Genomic DNA, 21,386 nt, shown 5'->3' with positions numbered 1-21,386 from the left:
AAGGTGAAGGCTTGAGCTTTGTGGGTTCTGAATTGCACTATGATCTGTGATCATGCATGCAGCATTTGCTTGCAGAGTGCACATCCAGCTCTCTAAGAATCCTGTTTCCTAAACTCCTCTCTCAGCTCAGATTGATTGTCAGTTTTGGCTGAGGTTTTTCAAAGGCTAACACACAGAGCTGCAACCAACAGGTAGACTTTGAAATATAATGGGACTGTATTATCTGAAAGTCATTTCCCTTTATAGAGTTTTAGTCTTTAAAGTTCCAGTGGACTCTAACTGTCCTACTCTGACACTGCAGAAGGCAAGAGAAAGCTAGTTGAAAGTGCTGAATGTTACAAAGATCTGAGAATGGACTTCTTAAGTGGAGCTGTAGAAAGCATGGTATTAGTGATGTGTTTGTGATGACCTATTTTGTACTTTAAAGCTTGTAAATGCTTTTCTGGTGGTTACATGATGACTTTATTATTATGCAAGAGAATAAATGTGTTAAAAGATTTATTCAGAACAGAATGTTTGTTTCATGATATGTCTGAGTTATATAACTGTAGATGTAAGTAGTTTTGTCTTTTTTCCTTAGCTGTTTGTGTATAAAACCCAGCTACAAACTGTAAATGAGTTTAACAATCAAAAAGAGTAGGGAGGGAGGGAAGGCTATTCAGAATACAAGTTTTTAATGGAATTTCCTTTTACTCATCAACATCCACTCACTATTGTGTGAGTATAGCTTTAGTAATCAAATTTTAAACCAGAGGCTGGTTTTCACTGGCATGCAGGGACCTGGGATGTGGTTGTCCCTATTTGAAGTCTTAAAACCAAGTGATTTTTCTGTATTGTCTGATTATTTTCAGTGGAGTTCTGTACACCTCGTGGATTGTGTTTAAGGTGATAGGGTGACAGATGTGAACAAGGGGTTCAAAAGTTGCAGAGCTGTCCAAAGCAGCATACTTGTTTTTGAGAGGCATAATTGTTAGCATTTACCCCTTTAACTGTCTGCTGATGAATGAGTCACATTTTGTGAAGAACAGATTTAAGTTTACTTACTGGACAGAGTCTGGGATATCATTTATGTTATGTTTACTGGTCAGACAGTTGCATATTTTCAATACATCCTCACTAGAAAGTAGTGTTAGCTGATTGTCCTTGTATTCAGTGCTGGAAATCATTTCCTTTTCTCACAGCAGCTGGAAGCAGCAAGTATATAGACATGAGCAATGATCCTGATTGGAAATTAAAGTTCCCCCTGCTATTAAAAATTAGTTTGGGGATCATAAATGTTTTTGTGTCAAGGGAAGTTAGAATTTTGATGCCCATGTTCCCATTAGTTTGAACTGCATTAAGTACCCTGCTAAAATGCACTACGTTACCTTCTAGAAACTTGATTACATTGGATAGAACTCTGTCACAGGTGTGTCTGCCTGCTTGCTACTAACGTTGGTCAGAACATCTTTAAAAAGGACCAGTTTAAGCTGAGGAGAGTATTTTAGGAGAGTAATTTAAATGAGCCTAAAAAAAACCACAGCACTGTACAGCAGCAGTCAACTGGAATTTTCTTGGAGCCACCTCTGTACTGTGCCCTCTGGAAGCAGATAGTGAGCAGGATCAGGCCTGGAATGCAAAAATTAATCAACTTGCAAATGATAAAAAAAGACCTCCTGGAATAAATCTTGTTAATAATTGAAGCAGGCAAATTGTCTTGGGTAGAGGCATTTGATTTTAAACCTTCAAGTGTAAGGGTCGATCAAGGCTTATGGAACAATTATTTTTCCAAGACATAGGAATACCCAGTGATCCAGGTCTTCTACTAATTTTAAACTGTTTGAATGTGCTTGTAGATTGAAGTATGTTGCTGTTTGTAAAAGGAAAAAGCTACAAATGCATTGGCCTGTGGAATTAAAAGGAGTGTGCACGATTTACATACATGGTAGGGACAGAGCTTCAGAGCTATTTTTCTTAAACCCAGCTTCTTCATTTGGAACAGTGCCAAAACACAATCCCAACTTTCACTAAGATAACAGTCCTTCAGAGATAAATTAATTCTTACACCAGAGTTTGATAGCCTTTGTAGCTAAGGCAAGAAGCCTTAGCTCAGCTGGGATTTAAGCTCCTGACTTTTCCAGTTTCATTTGCTCTACATGAAAATAAAATCTAAAGGTCGTCTGGCAACCACAACTTAGCTTTTCTTAAAAATACATACATGCACATTCTCCATCCCTTATTCCCCCAGAACTACAGTAGTGGTTTATAAAGCCACCACCACCAAATGTGAATCTACCACCTTTATCCCATGGTGGAAAGGGGGACTTTCCCATACCAAGGAGACAGAAATAACACTGTCTTGCATTTTGCTGGTTTTCAGTGTTATGCAACCACTTGTTGCTCTGCTGGCCTGCTGTTTTTTGAAGGAGCACATTTTGTGAGCTGTTGATTTGCTGAGCTATTGACAGTCATTAGGAAAGTTCTTATAAGCTCAATAAAAATTACTTTGGGAATTTACCTCCTCTCTTTAACATGCAGATGCATTACAGAGGTGCAGATTTATATCTATATATATGAATGACACATGGATGCACTGCTGAGGATTGCAACTTAGTATGGGATTCAGGAAAAAATGAAGGTGGTTTGCTCTGTATTTCAGCTGATGTCAATGAATCCCATTCTTACTGTAATCCACTTGCTGCTTTTTAGCTGTGATGTGATAGTGGTTCTTTTGCTCCCGGGCTGTGTTAACTGTCAGAGAAAGTGGTGCAACTGTGGTCAGGAACGTGCTAGCTTTGTGTATGAATGTGCTGCTTTTCCTAATGAAGTATAGTTGGCAAAGCTGGGTTGGAATTGCTAATAGATGTCTAAAATAAATAAATGAATTGAAATGATGCTGGAGTGTCTACATTTACTCTTGGTGGCAGAATTAAAGCTCTTGAGCTTACAGTTACAGTTGTACAGGCCAGTTGTACAGACACACATTGCCAGTCTTCTGCATCAGATGTTGCAGGAGAGGTCACAAGTTGTGAAGAGGCTGATAACTGCTACATCTTCTTTCTCTTTGCAGTTTCTGTCAGGAAGGGAGAGCAGATTTGGTGTGGTTTTAATTAGGACTGTTATGGTTTCCCTCCCTTCTCATGTTGTCTTTCTAGTCCATGTCCTTACCTGACCTTTCTGTCCCTCAGCCCCTGAGAGATTCCTGCTTCTATAATCTTTCTAGTGTATTTATAAACCTATAAACAGAGGATGATGAATCCCTGAGTGCTTAGTGTACAAAGTTCTTTGGTTTTATTACCAGATGATCAATACCAATGGTTTATGTCCCCTCGTCCTTCCTGCCCCACACTGTCTTCAGCTTTTAATTCTCCTTACGAACTGAAGCAGTTTAGACGGCGTGAACCCCCAAAATGGCAACTGGGAGGTGCAACAACTCTTATCTGGCGGTGTCCTCGGCCGCAGGCCCGGCTAGAAGTCTGTCAGGGCAAGGTGTTTGATGGGAAGAGAGGAACCCCGAGAAGCAGAGGGAATGAATGTGTGCGGTGAGGCGGGCAGGCCGTCCCTGGCCGGGCCTGGGCGGCAGGTGGCAGTGTGAGCCCGCGAGAGGGGGATTTCAGCCAAAACCGGCGGAAAAAACGCAAAGAAGAAGTCTTTCTTTTTACTCCGTATTAGTCTCCTGACCTAATCAGTAAAAAAGTCATTATTCACACAACACTGGGCAATACGCATTGTAATTTTTAACAAATAATAGGAAACGGTGCATGTTTTCACAGGAAATGCGGTCCTGTCTTGTGCGGCAATGGTCATTTATCACTGCACTTTGTGAAATCACTCATTTGTTCTAATTTGAATGTAAATGACTCTAAGGTTTTACAAATAAGGTGACAGACTCACATAAATGTAATTGCAGGGTTCATCTCTCTCTTTTTATATATCACTCATTAAGTTATGAATTAAATACATCGTATTAAACCAGGGGCATGTCCAATGATGATATTGTAATGGCAAATTACTCTATGCTATTAGAGGTGTATTTTTTATTCATGGACATTAATTTGTCATTAAGCGGCATTAGTTTAGCACTTTTATGTGGAAGACGTGACCTGAAAGAGAAGACTTACAGCTCTAATGTGAAAGAACAGGAGTACAGGCACTAGACACACAGAGCTTTTTCCTTTTTTTTATCTTCTGTAAAGAAGCAGAGGGACGTTTTATTTAAATTTGCTTTGATCTAAAGCAATTGGAGCCGTTTTAGCAAAGGTATTTCTGAAACATGACAACGCTTTGGCTATAAAGTATTTACCAATACAGGAAAAGCCAGAATGCTAAGTACAAAACGATGGCTATAAATCATTTGTAACCTATGAACCTGAAGAGAACATTGGGCCTGAAGTGAGTTACAATCTGATTTTATCTCAGAAGTATCACTGTGGTAGAGAGTTAATTGTCCATCTTTGCTTTCCTCTGTACTGCCTTAGCCAAAACAGAGCTGACTTTTTGTCTTCTTGCTTATAAAGTATCTTTTACTTTGTATTTTGAAATACACTATTATTATTTGCACAGAGATCTATTTCAGATTTGAAATGTTAAGCAGGAGCAGAATGTTTCTTAAGCAAATGAATGAGAAAATATATTATTTGATGGAATTTGAGAGGCAACTTGGCACATAAAGTATTAAACTGAGGAAAATAGTGGATGACTCTGCTCCATCTTCAACAGCTGTTAGACCTTGTAAATTTTATTTTCATTTTATGGCCAGTTTAATAGAAGACATTATCCTTTCAAAACCTTGTTTATTTGATATGATTTCAGTCCATCTCCACCTTAAGGATCCAAGCTGAAACATCCCCCAGTTTGGCAGTATTTGCATTTTAGACCTGTTTTTAGATCATCCCTTGTTAAAGGCAAAAAGTCTGAACTTGATAAGAATCTACATAGTCATTTCCCCATCTTCCCATTCATTGTTGTTCTTCTGGTGGCTTAGACATTGCTGTTTGATCCGTTTATCTAAACTGCTCAACATTTATCTGAACCACTCAAGTAGTGTGTTTTGCTAGTTAAGAAGAAAGATTTATAATGAAAATTACCTAAGCCCAAAGTATACTTAAATAGGTTCACAAACAGAAGTGCCTCAAATTATCATCTAGTTTTATCTATTGTTAGACATTATTTCAGTGCTTAATAGGGATACATTTTTCACTGAACCATTTCAGTTTGTAGGGGAGAAAGAAGGAACCAAGATCCATGTAAGGCTGTTTATGTTTTCCAGTAGATCACTTAGCAGAGGTAAATGAAACAGCATTTTAGCACTTTCCATCATTTATAGTGGTTTGTTTGCATAACTGCATCAGATTAGAATTTGCCAGGGTACCAGTATCTTGCTTGAGAATTGTGATGTAGCCTAACTATTAAAAACCTCTCATTTCTGTCTGAAATAGGCCTTGAACCCAGAATAAATATATAAATGTATACATGCTGCAGTACTGAATCTTCAGCCAGTGTGTTATCTGAACTTGGGAAGTTCTAAATTGTCCTTTTTCATGTCAGTAATTCTAAAAATCAAAGATACTACTAATCTTTAGGTTTGTATTTGTAACTTTATTCACTTGCTTTCCTGTGTAATCTGTTCTAAACAGTTTTATTGGTTTTGAGGAAGTTGCTGCTAAATTTCCCATCTGTTTTGACAGAGTCTTACAGAACTTGTGATTTCTACCACAGAGTGTGTCTAGCTGCCTTGATGGCATTGTGTCTTGAATGATGTAAATGAGGACTTTTATCTGTGGTTCATCAGGAACTGAGCTGGTAGCACAGGACATTGTCTACAGTAATTTTTCTAGGAGCTGTTGTGTCCTCTGGATTAGAGGAGTAGTAATATATTGGCTGAATTTGCCCTGTAAACACCTTTGCCTTTGCTGTGAAGGTTTCCAAAGCCACTAAAAGGAGGTTTTCTCTAAAGTCTATTTCAGTGTTTTCTCCTTGTTCACCGCAAGCCATGTCTCTTCTAAGTATGTATGCAAAAAGCCTTGAATTTCCATAGCATCTAAGCACACCTGTTTATCATGATGAAAGCGTTGTAGCAACATTATGTTACTACATAACAGCCATGTATATTCTAGTAACAGTATTGAGGCTCTTCAGAGGGACCTGCCTGGGCTGGAGCAATGGGTTGAGGTTTAACAAGGACAAGTGCTGGGTCCTGCACTTGGACCACAATAACCCCAGGCAGTGCTACAGGCTTGGAGCAGAGGGACTGGATAGCTGCCCAGAGGAAAAGGGCCTGGGGATGTTAATCGACAGCAGCTGAACATGAGCCAGCAGCATGCCCAGGTGGCTAAGAAGGCCAAGGGCATCCTGACCTGGATCAGAAATAGTGTGATTGTCCCCCTGTACTTGGCACTGGTGAGGCTGCACCTTGAATACATTGTCCAGTTCTGGGACCCTCACTACAAGAAGGACATTGGAGTGCTGGAGCGTGTCCAGAGATGGGCAACAAGGCTGGTGAAGGGTCTGGAGAACAAGTTATGAGGAGTGGTTGAGGGAGCTGGGGATGTTTAGCCTGGAAAAGAGGGCTGAGAAGAGACATGATCACTCTCTACAGTTTCTTGAAGGGGAGTTGTAGTGAGGTTGGAGTTGATCTCCCCAGTAATGAATGACAGGACACAAGGAAATGGGCTCAAGTTGCACCAGGGGAGGATTAGATTGGGCTTGAGGAAGAACTTTTTCACCCAGAGGGTTATGAAGCATTGGAAGGGGCTGCCGAGGGAGCTGCTGGAGTCACCATCCCTGGAGATATTCAACAGACACACAGATGAGGTGCTGAGGGACATGGGTTAGTTTAGTGATGGGCCTGGCAGTGTGAGGTGACTGGTTGGACTCAATGATCTTAAAGATCTTTTGCAGCTGTTATGACTCTGTGATAACCTCAGGTATCTTCAGCCCCCAAAACACATTGGGACTGAAATACTCACTGATGTGAAATGGCATTTTGTGGACATGGAAAAAAGCTAAGAGTGCAGCCCAATATCTCATGCCAGGCCAAAAAAATCAGTGTTTATATGTGCTTATATTGTTTTTTGCTGCCTTACAATATTTTTACTTGTATTTGCAGCATTACCATCTTCACAAGGAACTGAAACATAGAGGAGTGTATATGTATACAATGGTGATGTCAAGGACCCCCAGAGACTGATACTAAATGTTTGCTGTAAATAAATACTTGCAACTATTTGACAACCTGTGTACTGTTGTGAGTCTTCATTTGCATTTATATTACAGGACATTGGTAAAAAGTCATAATCAAGCTCTAACTCATATAGCACCATTCAGCTTTGGACCAGAAGCTGAACAGATTAAGGGAACTTTTTGAGAAGGAATAAATGATCAGTGTGTGTGGTGAAAATTTCAGGGTGGGGAAAAGACTGCTTTAGGTATCTGTGACCTTTGATGAGCTGTTGTTAGTGTTTTGCTTTTAGCTGAGGTTGAAATCTTTGAAATTTGGATGGTTTAGCAACATTTCTTACTAAAATTTGTATTTGTTAAAGTATGTCTTGCTTCATTTCATTCTGATTGTGTTTTAAGGGGGATACAGAAGAGGTGCCCTTCATATCCTTCAAAATTCTGACATCATGTCAGACATTCTGACGTCTGACAATTCTGACATCACTAATGACACCAAACTGGGAGCACTGGCTGATTCCCCAGAGGCTGTGCTGCCATTCAGTGGGATCTCAGCCAGCTGGAGAGTTGGGCACAGAGGAACCTCCTGAGGTTCAACAAGGACAAGTGCAGAGTCCTGCAGCTGGGAAGGAACAACCCCATGCACCAGGACAGCCTGGGGGTCAAACTGCTGGAGAGCAGCTCTGCAGAGAGAGACCTGGGAGTGCTGGTTGATAATAAACTAAATATGAGCCAGCAATGTGCCCTTGTGGGCAAGAAGGCCAATGGCATCCTGGGATGCATCAAGAAGAATGTGAGCAGCAGGTCCAGGGAGGTTCTTCTCCCTCTCTACTCTGCCCTGCTGAGGCCTCATCTGGAGTCCTGTGTCCAGTTCTGGGCTCCTCAGCTCAAGAGGGACAGGGAAGTGCTGGAGAGAGGCCAGCACAGGGCCACCAAGATGATCAGGGGAATGGAACATCTTTCGTATGAGGAAAGACTGCGGGAACTGGGGCTGTTTAGTCTGGAGGAGACTGAGGGGGGATCTCATTAACATTTATAAATATCTAAAGGGGGGGTGTCAGGATCCCTGGCCCAGGCTGCCCAGAGGGGTTGTGGAGTCTCCTTCCTTGGAGGTCTTCAAGACCCACCTAGACATGTTCCTATGTGACCTGATCTAGGTGACCTGCTTCTGCAGGGGGTTTGGACTGGATGATGTCTAAAGGTCCCTTCCAACCCCTACCATTCTGTGATTCTATGTCAAGCATCTCTAGTTGTGAACACTTAGAAATTGGGCCTCCAGTGATCTATTCTGCTTTTAAAGATGGTGTCTTCAAAGTGAGATTTTGAAGCCAGAGAAAATGTCATAATCTGGTTACTTGTTTCAAATATATGGTGCATTGAATAAATGTTTTTGTCTTCTGTGGGGGAAAAAAAGCCTTGTTGGTAAAGCATGGAATTCTGATCTTTAGCTGTTTGAGAGTCAGGGAGGGAGGGAATTACTTCTAATCATTGGTAAGAACTGCTAGAAACTAAATGTACAAAAGTTGGTATGATCTTTGAAGGCACGTGCTTTCCTGATGCCTAGCACCTTTCGCAGTGTGAACATTCACATATGTTAGTTTTTGAAGGACTTGTGACTTGTTTGGCCCTACTGAAGGTCACATGTAGGAAATATCATACCAGACATTGAGTCAAGGTCCAGTTTTGACATTTGGGCTTTGCCCTTTCTAGGTTTTCTGGTTTTGAGAGTCAGGTTTGTAATTATTTCTGACCAAGGCAGTGGTAAGTGAATCCTTAGTCAATAATGCTTAAAATACAAGCAAATCCCCCTTGATCCTCGTGCATACAGAGTCATTATTATGTTTTTAATTCAATGCTGCTTCCAGAATCTTTTCCATTCTTCTACTTTTCTTCCTGTATGTAGACTACTACTCTCCCTTTTTATCCTATTTACCTCTTGAAATCAATTATGGTTATTATACAGTAAACCTACTAATCAGCACAGCTCCTAGTCATGGGAGAGATGTTCTTTGCATAGATTAAGGGACAGAGTGTTGCAGAGGGTTTTATTTTACTGGGACATAATGCTTATACAAAACATACTACAGACATTGTGCCGATACACTGAGCTGTAGAACTAACTTTATGTGTTAAAGCTGGGAGTGGGAATGAAAAGAGTTATCTAACAATTAGAGCACTGGAGTCAGTTCCAGGCATTTGAGGTTCTGGCTTTTGTATCTCTGCATCCTGGGAAATCTTTTAAATTATTCTTCCACTCCTCAGATTTTTTTCTCTGTAAAATGAGGGTTTGCCTTGGTTTCTAGGTTTCTTGGTTTAGTGCTGTGAGCAAAAGATTTCTTAGTGACTTTTTGAGGTGAGGTCAGATATTACAGAAGCATAGAGATACCTGAACAAATAACAGTTTTCCAATAAAATGGATATATTACCTTTCTATCATTCACATGCTTATGATCAGGTTCTTTTAACTGCTGAGTACCCTCATATATTCCTGCAAGTGCAACAAGCTCTTTGCTCTTCAGAGGACTGTGAAACCATATCCTCTCAGAGGTTAAACAGCACAAACATTTCCTTCTGTACCTGTACATACAATTGGCAAAAAAAAATGTTCTATTGCAGTCAGTTTTTCAATGCAGAGTTGCAACTTGTTTGTTGTCACACGAAGGCCATGCAAACAGTCCTGTACTTGTTAGTCCAGTGGCCAGGGTAACTTGATCCTACATTCATAACCTCAAACTGTTTCCTGAAAGTTAGGTCAGCCTTTTTTTTTGCATTCATCCATTCTTTCTGTTTTATAAATACCTTTGCTCAAGATCAAATCCTGCAGGAGTCTTTCTTTAAAAAACTAAGTTGAGCACCTTGAAGCTTGTGAAGTTGTATTTCCAGCCTGTAGCTTTTTCGTACCCTTGAAGTCTGGACTTCAGAACTGGGACTGATATTTGAGCAGTAGCCCAACGTGATGTTGAAGCAGCAAGAGAGTTTGTTTCTTTTATTGGACGGTACTTGGTGTGCATCCTGTGACACAAAGGGGTTTTTTTGCTGCAGAACTGTTCTGAGAACTGATGTTGCTATTTATGATCACTTCTTAGTGTCTCTTGATGCTCTGTGTTATTCAAAACAGAGCCAGGTATGGTTTTATATCAGCTATGTTAATATACATGTTTTTAATGTGATTACTTTGCCAGGAAAGCCAAATATTACTTGTGTCATTCTCATAATTTGTTACCTCACAGCTTTTGCAGAGTCTTCTGCAAACTCCAGGCATAACATCATTCTCTAGTTCAAATCAGCTGTTAACAACATGGGGTCAATAAGCAATTCCTTGAGGACTTTGCTAGAAGAAGTTATGCTGCTTTGTATCTTACTATTAATAACTTAATTTTGAGGTCAGCATTAAACAAATCTTTGATCTGAGGTGAATCCTACAAAAATGCAATGTATGAAATATTATAATGCTCAACTTTCTCTAACACTCCTTGTGTTAAATTTGTTCTAATTTATCCTGCTAATCTTTCTTGTAAAGTTGGGAAAACAAGTGCTTTTGAATGTCCAAAAAATGATGCTTTACTCCTTCTGTGTAAGTCACACGTTGGTAGACAGCTGGGGTGATGTGATCCTTACAATGCATTGTGAGCTACTGATCTCAAGCTGGTGACTGATTCCGTTCTGTCTATCAAAATTATGCTCAGTGTTGAGTTAACGTGCACTGGATTCAGCCTGTCTGTAAACAGAGCATTGCACGCTGCCTTAAAATGCTGAGAAAATCCTGTTGCTTTGGGTTGTTTAGCAAACATGGTCTGTGTTAATTAACCCATCATTCCACACATTTTAGGGAGTTGGTTTCATTCTCTGGTGTTATTAGATGTTCAGCTCGTTACAGTTACCCTTTTGCAGGTCTTCATTTTAAATGTGTTTATTAACTTTTTGTAGCCCTTAAGTCTGTTGCTTGGGATTCTGAAGCAGGAGGGTGTTTAAGAAAAGTGGTTCCTTGCTGGGTTCACTACAGAAATGTTCCAGAAGTAAAATGGCATACAAAGACTCTGAAATTAGGAAAGACAGAAGGAACTGGGGCTGTTTAGTCTGGAGAAGAGGAGACTGAGGGGGGATCTTATTAACATTTACAAATATCTAAAGGGTGGGTGTCAGGAGGTTGGGACATCCCTCTTTTCTTTAGCAGCTAGCAACAGGACAAGAGGTGATGGGATGAAGCTGGAACACAAAAAGTTCCATTTAAACATAAGAAAAAACTATGTCAGTGTTTCAGTGAGGGAGCCCTGACCCAGGCTGCCCAGGGAAGGTATGGAGGCTCCTTCCTTGGAGGTCTTCAAGCCCCGCCTGGGCATGTTCCTGTGTGACCTGATCTAGGTGACCCTGCTTCTGCAGGGGGGTTGGACTAGATGATCTCTAAAGGTCCCTTCCAACCTCAACCATTCTGTGATTCTAATGCTGGTGTACGAAGTACTACTGAAAAATCATGAGTTTGCCCACGCAGAAGGAGAAATGAAGTCAAAGTAGGGGAGGTGTAGAAAAGGGCAGCTAAGATGATCAAGAAGGCCTGTTTTACATGAGGAGATTGAAAAAGCTTGGCTTGTTTAGTCTAGTAAAATGAGGGCTGAGGAGGAATAAGATTGCTTTCTGTAAATAAAGGAATAAATACTAGGGGGGAGCAGGGAAACAGAGTGCAGTTAAAACTACAAGATAATGTTGTCACAGGAACAAATACATATGAACTGAGTAAATTAAGCTGGAAATTAGGAGATGGAGTCTCACAATCAGCTGAGCCTTCTCATAATAATTGTTGGGAGCAAGAACAGAACGAGATGGACCTTATTTTGTGACAAAGATGATTTAATGAGCTTGCCCATTACAGTAGAGAAAGAGGCTTCCACTCTTGTATTCTCATGGTCCTAAACTGTTGTTAGTCTGCCATAGAATTGGAAGCAATTATATTATACTACCTTATTTTTCCGTTTTCTTCTTGTCGATGATAGTCATGTTTTTAACTGCTGCTCCTGTGGGGTTTCTAAAGGACAAAACTTGCTCTTTCTGGATTTGAGTGTATTAACAACAACAGAAAAAAAGTGAACATTTACCATAAAAGATTGCTGGGGGTTGGATGGGTCTGTTAGTTCTTAGGTAAATATGTGAGTCTTAACCTTTGAAACAGAAAAGAAGAACTAGAACCCTTGACACAGAAGAGCTAGAACCAACAGAACCAGATTTCTCTTTTGCATTGATCCCTTTTGTTGTCAGATAAATACTTCTTCACTATAGTTTTTCATTCTGTTACCTATCCCTTATCTGTTTAGAGTCTGTCTTTGCTATGATTGATGTCAAGGTTCTGTTCTGAGTGGTGCAACTGCTTCCTAGTATTTAACATAGCAGAGAACCTGGAGGACATAGGGGCGAGACCCTGTTGTACTAGGTGCTGCTTAAGGATTTTGAGTAAATATCTCAGAGACCTCACACTTCCTCTTTCTTTTTGCTTTAAATAGGTGAACCTCTTTTAGGAAAGGGGGAAATAGTGTCACCAAGCAGCATCTCTTTTCTATTATAGCAGCAAAGCTAGTCATTTAATACTTTGATTTATAACAGTGTTGTAATCTAAATAGGAAGCAGGTGGAGTTACAACTGGGTACGATACTTTGGAAATTAATGGCTTGGCTTGGCAGTGCAATTCTAAAGCTGTATATACTTTTTCTGTCTTAATTATACATTCATTAAAAGCTTTTATACCCAACAGAATAAAGTAAATATTGTTTGATCTCTGTAGTGTGCTCCTAGACTGTAGATTTGCACAGCAGGGTCTTGATAATCTGAATAAATTGTATTTCCCCAAGGAGTTTATCTTTCAAATAAGGTCATAAAGAAATGCATTCTTTCCCCTTAGTTCTCCTTGTGCTTTTTCTGCTATTTATAACATGGAGCAGAGGAAGAGAGGTATATTGTAGTCTGGTGTGTACTCGGTTATGATTAACTCTAATTTATCAATCTGTTACATCCTTTTCAGTGGCTTCTGCGAGGCAATTATTCTTTAAAGTACAAACGAATAAAGATGGATTTGGAAGTAATTTAAATACAATGTTTATATCTCTTTTTCCTGTTTGACAATTTATCATATCTCTGCATTAAAGTGGACCTCTGTATTTAAAAACCAGACCATGTCACATCATTTATTTTTAATATTTAATATTGTCATCTTTCAGATTATGTTTGTTCAGAGAACTGATTTTCTTTCCTGACAGTTTAAAATGTCAGCTCATTGTTAAATTGGTTTGGCATCTAAAGGTTGATACTACTGAATCAGAAGACCAGTAGTGTAGAACAATGGATTCTCTTAAGAGAGGGGGGAGCAGGGGGGTGTATACTGAGTAGCATGCATTGGATCAAAGACAGTTACTCATTGTGGAAATAGACACTGATAAATAATTTGGCCAATTTATTAAATTGGTTTGAGTCTACTGTGAGATTTTAGAACTGCTGCAGCTGTTAGTTGTAAGGTCTGTATATATCATCTTAAACACACTTTCTTAGTCTAAATGTGTTGCCACAGTGTAACACACACTGTATTAGAAGAGATAGGATCACTACCTTCCCCTAATTCTCTGCAGCTCTCAGTGACAGTTCCGCTTGTGTTCATATTTCATCCTTCAGTTCAAACAAGATAAGTGGCATATATTTAGAAGTTTATAAAGACAAGATGAAAAGCCTCAATAATTTACATAAGCTTGTTTTGCGTTGCATGTTTGTAACAAACGTCTTCTGCAATACAATAGCAGAAGAAAGTTGCACACTACTCCTGTAGTGGCCTTTTTAACACACTATAGTAAGAATCTGAGGATTCTTACCATATGTGAATTGCTAGGTTATCTAATCTGTGGTCTGTATCTTAGAATCATAGAATGGTAGGGGTTGGAAGGGACCTTCAGAGATCATCTAGTCCAACCCCCCTGCAGAAGCAGGGTCACCTAGATCAGGTTGCATAGGAACGTGTCCAGGTGAGTCTTGAAGACCTCCAAGGAAGGAGCCTCCACACCCTCCCTGGGCAGCCTGGGCCAGGGCTCCCTCACTGAAACACTGAAATAGTTTTCCTTATATTTAAATGGAACTGTTTGTGTTCCAGCTTCATCCATCACCCCTTGTCCTGTTCCTGGATACCATAGGAAAAAAGTGCTGCCCCAACCTCCTGACACCCACCCTTTAGATATTTGTCAATGTTAATAAGATCCCCCCTCAGTCTTCTTGTTTTGTGCAATTTCAATGTGACACTTTTCATAGAGTCATAGAACTATAGAATGCTTTTGCCTTCTAGTGTCATCATAGAGACAGGAATGTCTAGTCCTGTATCATTTTGATTTGAGTATTGCTCTGACAGTCTGATAATTTTCATTTGTAAAAGCTAATGCATTACTTGCTTCTTTGGCTGTGAAATACAAACCTGTAAATCAACTCCAACCTTATAAAAAGAGAAGTGAATGTTTCTGATAGCAGCCCAAGAGTGGCTATAACAAAATATACTTGCAGTATTTATCAAGCAGTAAACCATGAAGTCCAGCAATTCACTAACACATTGTTGAGTGAAGCATCAGGAATCACCTGAGGCTCACCAATGAAAATAAGTAAACAAGTAACCCTCCCCAATAAATAAATAAACAGACACATAAATAAGTAAGCATCTAAAATAAGTGACCACATATCAATAAAAGTAAATAATACTGTAAACAAACAACTGGTGTGAGTGTATTTATCCATTCATAGTATATTTGTCCTTGCCAACTGCATGGTGGCTTTCATAAAAAACTTCAACCAATGTTGGTTTGAGCAGAAAGGAGAGTTTGAGGGATCATAAAAATATACCTAAACCCAAGATGAAGACTTGCCAGAATCTTTCAGATTTCACTGAAAATATGAAGACTTTTCAGGGGAAGATTGTATTTGTGTGTCTTATTACTGCTTCTCTCTAATGAGAATTGTCCTCTTCTGAAGTCTACCAAAGCCAACTGTCCTTCTCCATTGGTTTGATCAGGCCTGTATTTTAGTTGGGCTGCTGATCCTCAGATCACAGTGCTTGATTATCTGTTTATTTTAATCCTCCCCAAATATAGCTGTTGACTACACTGAGCTCTTCTAAATTTCTTTCTGGATGTTTGGCATTCATTCTTTGCAAAGATAGCCTTCCAAATCAGGGACAATCAGCCACGGTTGCTGCTTGTCAAATGCTGTGATGTTTACTCTGATGATACTCCTATGTGTTGTTGCCACCATCGCAACATCGGTGGTGTGAGGTACCATCTGTGATCTGCAGATATTGAATCACTGAGCAAGCACACAGACCACTTACTTCTCATGTAAAATTCATTCCTTTCTCTTTCTTTCTGCAATTGGAGATTTATCCTTACCTTCTCCGTCTTGGTGTGAAGAGGAGCCACCACTAGAATACCCGTGGCTTTTGGGATGACGGCTGTTAGTGCTCGTTCTGACAGCGTAAAGAACTTTGCTGTGTTCTTCCAAGAAAACAATGTTAAACTCCCATGTGGCACTTAAAGTAGATAATGAATAGGATTTATCTTTAATGTACAACCCTGCCAGGGAAGGTGAGCCGTTCACACTGGGAGACTGTGTAACAAGCAAGAGCCTCCCCAGGAACTCGCTTCAGTTTCCTCCGGTACTGACTTCTCTAAGCAGGTGGGAGAAAAGGAGAAAAAAACCCCCTTCCTTTCTCCACTCTCCATTGCATATGCATAAACAGCTCCCCAGTCATTGGGACAGCCACCCCCTTCACACCTTCAAGATGTAGGCCATAAAACATTCCAAAAAACCCCCTTGTTCGCACTTCCCCGGCTTCCCGCTTGCTCGCCTGGATCTGCCAGCCGCAGCTCGGTTGACATTTACAAGATTTCTTGTCAGCTTCATTTGGTGCTGCCATTCCAGCCAGCAGCCCCCGAAAGTGAAATTGACTTCGTTCAGGCTGTTTCTCTTTCCCCGCTCTAGTCCCTGTGTTAACTAACCAGCAAAGTGAATCTGACAAGGCTCCTTGTCGTTTTCGCACGCGGGGCCGGTCAAGGAGAAAGCGGCTGATAGGGAGCAAGGCGGTAAATTGGAAGATGAAAACCAGGGTTGTGGAGGAGAGAGGAAGAGAGATGGGAGAATACAGCAAGAACAGAGGAGATGGGTAAATGTGCTTTTGTTTTCCCCAGACATCTGGGGTGCTTTGCTCTAACATGGATGAATTCTTGGCCTCTCCCCTAAAGAGAGCAGCCTGGTCTTAGAGTAGCGCTAGTTAGCTGTCCAGACACTGATTTACAAGGGATGCCAAGTGGAAAATATTAGTCTGTAAATACAGGTTATCTGTTACCAGGATGGAAAAATCTTCCTGCCCTGAGTTACTGTAGCTTTTGTCTCTGTAGTTTTTGTGCCTCTAGAAGGATGGGGAGAAAAGAACACGAGCTCAACATCCTCTATAGGTTGATGTCAGGGGTTGGGGAAAAAAAAGGTCTATCTGTTCATTGAGGATAAATGTATACCTAACAAAATGTAGCTCAGCATCTCATATTTTGTGAGGTTTCATGATACTGAAAGTCGTACTACACAGATGTAGTAGCTCAGTCAAAATGGTAAATGCTTATCAAACAGTTGCTTTGTAACAAACAGTTATAGTTAATAAATATATTGTTTTAATCCCCTTGTTAACTCCTGTGAGCTCTTGTCATACAGCATAAACCATGCTGGTTCATTATATTAGGTACTGATCCCTATCTCTTACAGATGCTTTATGCATGTATAACCTTAGCAGTTGGAATAGAAATTAGCACTGTCATAGATATTTGTACTTGTACTGACAACATTTACACAAATATTGTGAATGAAGCTGTGTTCGTTAATTTCAAGTTATATTACTTTCCTTCCCACATCTACCAAAGAACATTTTGTCATTAATGGAGACTTGTGGGGTTTTTTTTCTTTCTCTATTTTGTTATTCTGTTGTTGGGTTGGTTTTTTTCTGAGATGTGTTTTGTTTTCTTCACCCATAGGAATTAAATAGTTTTAATTACTTGGACCTGTACAAGCTCGCGGACCTCTTCAACCTCACTCTGCTGGAGAATGCAGTGGTTGACTTCTTAGTAAAACATCTCTCTGAGCTATTGAAGAGTCATCCTGAAGAAGTTCTGGCACTCCCATATTGTCTCCTTCGAGAGGTTTTTAAAAGTGATAGACTCACTTCTCTCAGTGAAGAACAAATCTGGCAGGTAAGGAGATTGGGGAACAAGCAGAATGTGTGATACTTTATAAACCGTAGCAGTAATCTGTTGTTTTGAAACCCTGGAGCAGTCTCGAGGGAGAATTAAGCACTTGAGCAAAAACTGTGAATAACAACTGAGGGAAATTTTTAAATGAAATTCAAAAAAGTGTTCTGTTGTGTTAATGCAGTTAGTTTGTTTGAAAGAGACATTTGTATTAATGCCTAACTTGTGTTACTCAGATGTGGCCTGAGATTTTCTTCCAGATCTGATTTTGTTGGTGGGAAGAGATGGCCAGTGCATGCAACTGAATTATTATTGCCTCTGGTGAAGCCAGTGGCACAGGTCTGGTGGCAATCTGCTTCTACAGACTCTCCCATTCATAGATTCATATGATCATAGAATGGTGAGGTTTGGAAGGGACCTTTAGAGGTCATCTAGTCCAACCCCTTGCAGAAACAGATCCACCTAGATCAGGTCATAGAATCATAGAATGGTAGGGGTTGGAAGGGACTTTTAGAGATCATCTAGTCCATGTGAGTTTTGAAGACCTCCAGAGAAGGAGCTTCCACCCCAGCCCCCTGCCAGAGCTCCCTCACCTCTACACTGACATAGTTCTTCCTTATGTTTAAATGGAGCTTTTTGCTTTCCAGCTTATTTCCATTACCCTATGTCCTGTCACTGCATATAACAGAAATAAGAGCTGCCCCAAGCTCCTGACATCCACCATTTAGTTATTTAATTTAGATATAAGTATTAATGAGATCCCCCCTCAATCTCCTCTTCTCCAGACTAAACAGACCCAGTTCCCACAGCCTTCCCTCAGAAGGAAGATGTTCCAGTCCCCTGATCATCTTGATGTCCCTGTACTGGCCTCTCTCCAGCAGTTCCCTGTCCCTCTAGAGCTGGGGAGCCCAGAACTGGACACAGGGCTCCAGGTGAGACCTCAGCAGGGCAGAGGAGAGAGGGAGCAGAAGCTCCTTTAGCCTGCTGGCCACACTCTTCTTGATGCATCCCAGAAAGCCATTGCCATTCACTTCAGACATAACATATTTAATAACTTCAACAGTCATTTAAATTGTTTAGGCCATCCCAACTGACTTTGTTAGCCATAGAATCATAACAAGATTGTATTCTATCAATGAATAGTGTCACGCAAGAACAAAATACCTATTCTTAAAAAAGAAAATGTCTAGTTAAGCTCTTCAAACCATGAAGTTAACCCTTAACTTAGCCCTTCAGTCTGGTAACTGACATATCTGTTTCCAAAATGTGAGACTTTCAATTATGGAATATTTTACAGAGATGGTATTTTCTACAAATACTAATATAAAGTTAGACTTTTTTCTTGCCCTAGTCTCTGGAACATACACCAGAACCTGCAACACACTGCTCATGATCATGGATTTGGTCTGGTTTTTCCTAGGCACGATGCTCTGGAGTCATAGCCTCTACATATATCCCTGTATCAGAAAAGGGTTTTGATATGCAAGTTCATATATGGGATAGGGCTGATTGACCAATTGAGATTTATCATCATTCCTCTGCAGGATCAGTGAAATCTCTTAGCTGCATGCTTGGGTGTACTTTCACTAGCAAAGTTGCTACAGAAAGCCTTATGATACAACTTCATGCCAGATGAGTAGTGAGCAAGTGCATCCAGAATAACATGTCCTGTGCAACCTGCTGAAACAAAGTTTGGGAAGCTTTTAAGTCTTGTGTCATTTTCCTGCCCTGCAGGAAGAACTCAGAAATAATTTTCTTAATTGTGTGCACTCCAATCAAAGGCCACTTTGTGAGGCAAATATGACAAACCTTCCATTTCTGTTGCAGTGTCATACTGGGGAGAGATACTTGTAGGTAACACGCTGCTTTCTGAGTGACAACAAACTCCACACTGTCCATTTAAGTACTATCATAATTGCCTCTCTAAAGGTTACTAATGCTCTTCCAAAGAATATTTTTAACTAGTTTTCTGCTGCAGGCAATACATGTGTGTGTGTGTGTGAGTGTCTTTTTAATTCAGTCTGTACAACCAAGGATAAATACATATTTATAAATATTCAAGGTCCTCAGAGTGAATTAAAAGACACACATAAATATTTGCCAATTTAGGCATTCAGAAGGCAATAAGAAACTGGGGTGGTTTTTTTTGCTTTATCTTAGTAAATAAGTAATTCCCTTATAGTCAACCCAATAGAAGAAAATCAAATCAGACCAGCTCTATTGCCTCAAGTGTAGTTAAGTTCATCATTTTTGCTAAGGTTATAGTGGTAATGCAATATACCGTGGAAGAATCTAATATTCAGCCCAGGGTGAAGATTGGGTATGCCAGAGGATTAGTGTCAGGGTGCTTTATAGAAGTGAAACTTGATGGACAGGCTGGAGACAGATCTACAGAATCTCATTAAATTGCTGAATTGTTCATTACTGAGCACTCTCACTGTAATAAAGTGCTCATTGACTTTGACAAATCCCCATCCCGTGTCTTAAGGAAGAACAGCAAAGCAAGAGGTGTTGGGGAAGCTGGAGGAAATTGGCACAAAGTGGGGCAGATAATAGAAAAGCTGATGGGGGGATGTTACCATTTGATTTGTCTGTCTTACCTGTGACTAGTGAGGCCTCCTGCGCACAGCTCCTGTGTTGCGGTGATACGAGTTCTGCGTCTCCCCGAGGCACCTCTACTAGTAGGGCTCCCATGAAGCCCTAAGCACAAATTAAAACATCCCTCAGAGAACCTCTGGCAAAGATGCCACTGTCTGCAGAGTGCAGTTATTTGCAGTGCTTTAAATTCCCAATGTCCACTGGGCGATTCGATCCTAATGCACATAAAGATTAAGGCAGTTATTTCGATATATCAAAATATGTACATAGGGTGATGCCTGGATGTGATTTAACCTGAAGTGGCTGCAAATCATACCTGGTACATTTGGGATTTTTCTTAGTCTACAATTCACAATTTAATTTTCATAGATTCATAGAATCACAGAATGGTGGGGATTGGAAAGGACCTCTAGAGATCATCCAGACCAACCGCCCTGCTAAAGCAGCTCCACCTAAAACAGGTCACACAGGAACGTGTCCAGGTGGATTTGAAAACCTCCAGAGAAGGAGCCTTCACATCCTCCCTGGGCAGCCTGGGCCAGGGCTCCCTCACCTCAACAGGAAAGAAGATTTTCCTTGGGTTTAATTGGAACTTTCTGTGTTCCGGCTTCTTTCCATTACCCCTTGTCCTGTCACTTGAGACAATACAGAAAAGTGCTGCCCCAACCTCCTGACATCCACCCTTTAGATATTTGTAAATATTAATGAGATTCCCCCTCAGTCTAAAGTTTAGTCCCTCCAGACTAAACAGCCCCAGGTCCCGCAGTCTTTCCGTGTATGAAAGATGTTCCAGTCCCCTGATCATCTTGGTGGCCCTGTGCTGGCCTCTCTCCAGCAGTTCCCTGTCCCTCTTGAGCTGAGGAGCCCAGAACTGGACACAGGACTCCAGATGAGGCCTCACCAGGGCAGAGCAGAGGGGGAGCAGAATCTCCCTTGACCTGCTGCCCACACTCTTCTTGATGCATCCCAGGCTGCCATTGGCCTTCTTGGCCACGAGGGCACATTGCTGGCTCATGGTCAGTTTATTATCAACCAGCACTCCCAGGTCTCTCTGCAGAGCTGCTCTTCAGCAGGTCAATCCCCAGCCTGTGCTGGTGCATGGGGTTGTTCCTTCCCAGCTGCAGGACTCTGCCCTTGTCCTTGTTGAACCTCATGAGGTTCCTCTCTGCCCAATTCTTACTTTTAGTGAATATGGTGAAATATGACCTTGAAATAAACAAGTTTGAGAAAGTTAGACAGTAATATTAATGTCAGTATACTGGGCTGTGGATTAATGTAGAGTACTATGATTCTGTGATACTACACAAATTCCTGTTGATTCTTTCAGAAAGGAAAAATGAGACTTCCAAGCAGGTAAAGTGAATGAACTACCTCTTAAAATGTTATGAAAAT

At 40.6% G+C, this 21,386-nt stretch overlaps 1 protein-coding gene across 4 annotated transcripts in view; it reads left to right on the top strand.

Moving 5' to 3' along the window:
* KLHL32 (kelch like family member 32) overlaps positions 1-21,386 on the top strand; it is a 216,236-nt gene that overhangs the window by 75,262 nt on the left and 119,588 nt on the right. For all 4 annotated transcript variants that reach the window (XR_009818173.1, XR_009818174.1, XR_009818172.1 and 1 more), the window contains exon 6: positions 17,184-17,399. Coding sequence is in view for 1 of the 4 variants with exons in the window: in XM_061989709.1 (XP_061845693.1) it covers positions 17,184-17,399 (216 nt within the window). In the remaining 3 variants the exon portion in view is untranslated. The remainder of the gene's footprint in view (positions 1-17,183; positions 17,400-21,386) is intronic.

This window comes from Colius striatus, chromosome 2 (genome assembly GCF_028858725.1).
Source record: "Colius striatus isolate bColStr4 chromosome 2, bColStr4.1.hap1, whole genome shotgun sequence".
NCBI lineage: Eukaryota > Metazoa > Chordata > Aves > Coliiformes > Coliidae > Colius > Colius striatus.
Note: the sequence above shows the minus strand (reverse complement) of the source record. Positions and strands in the feature narration are given on the sequence as shown.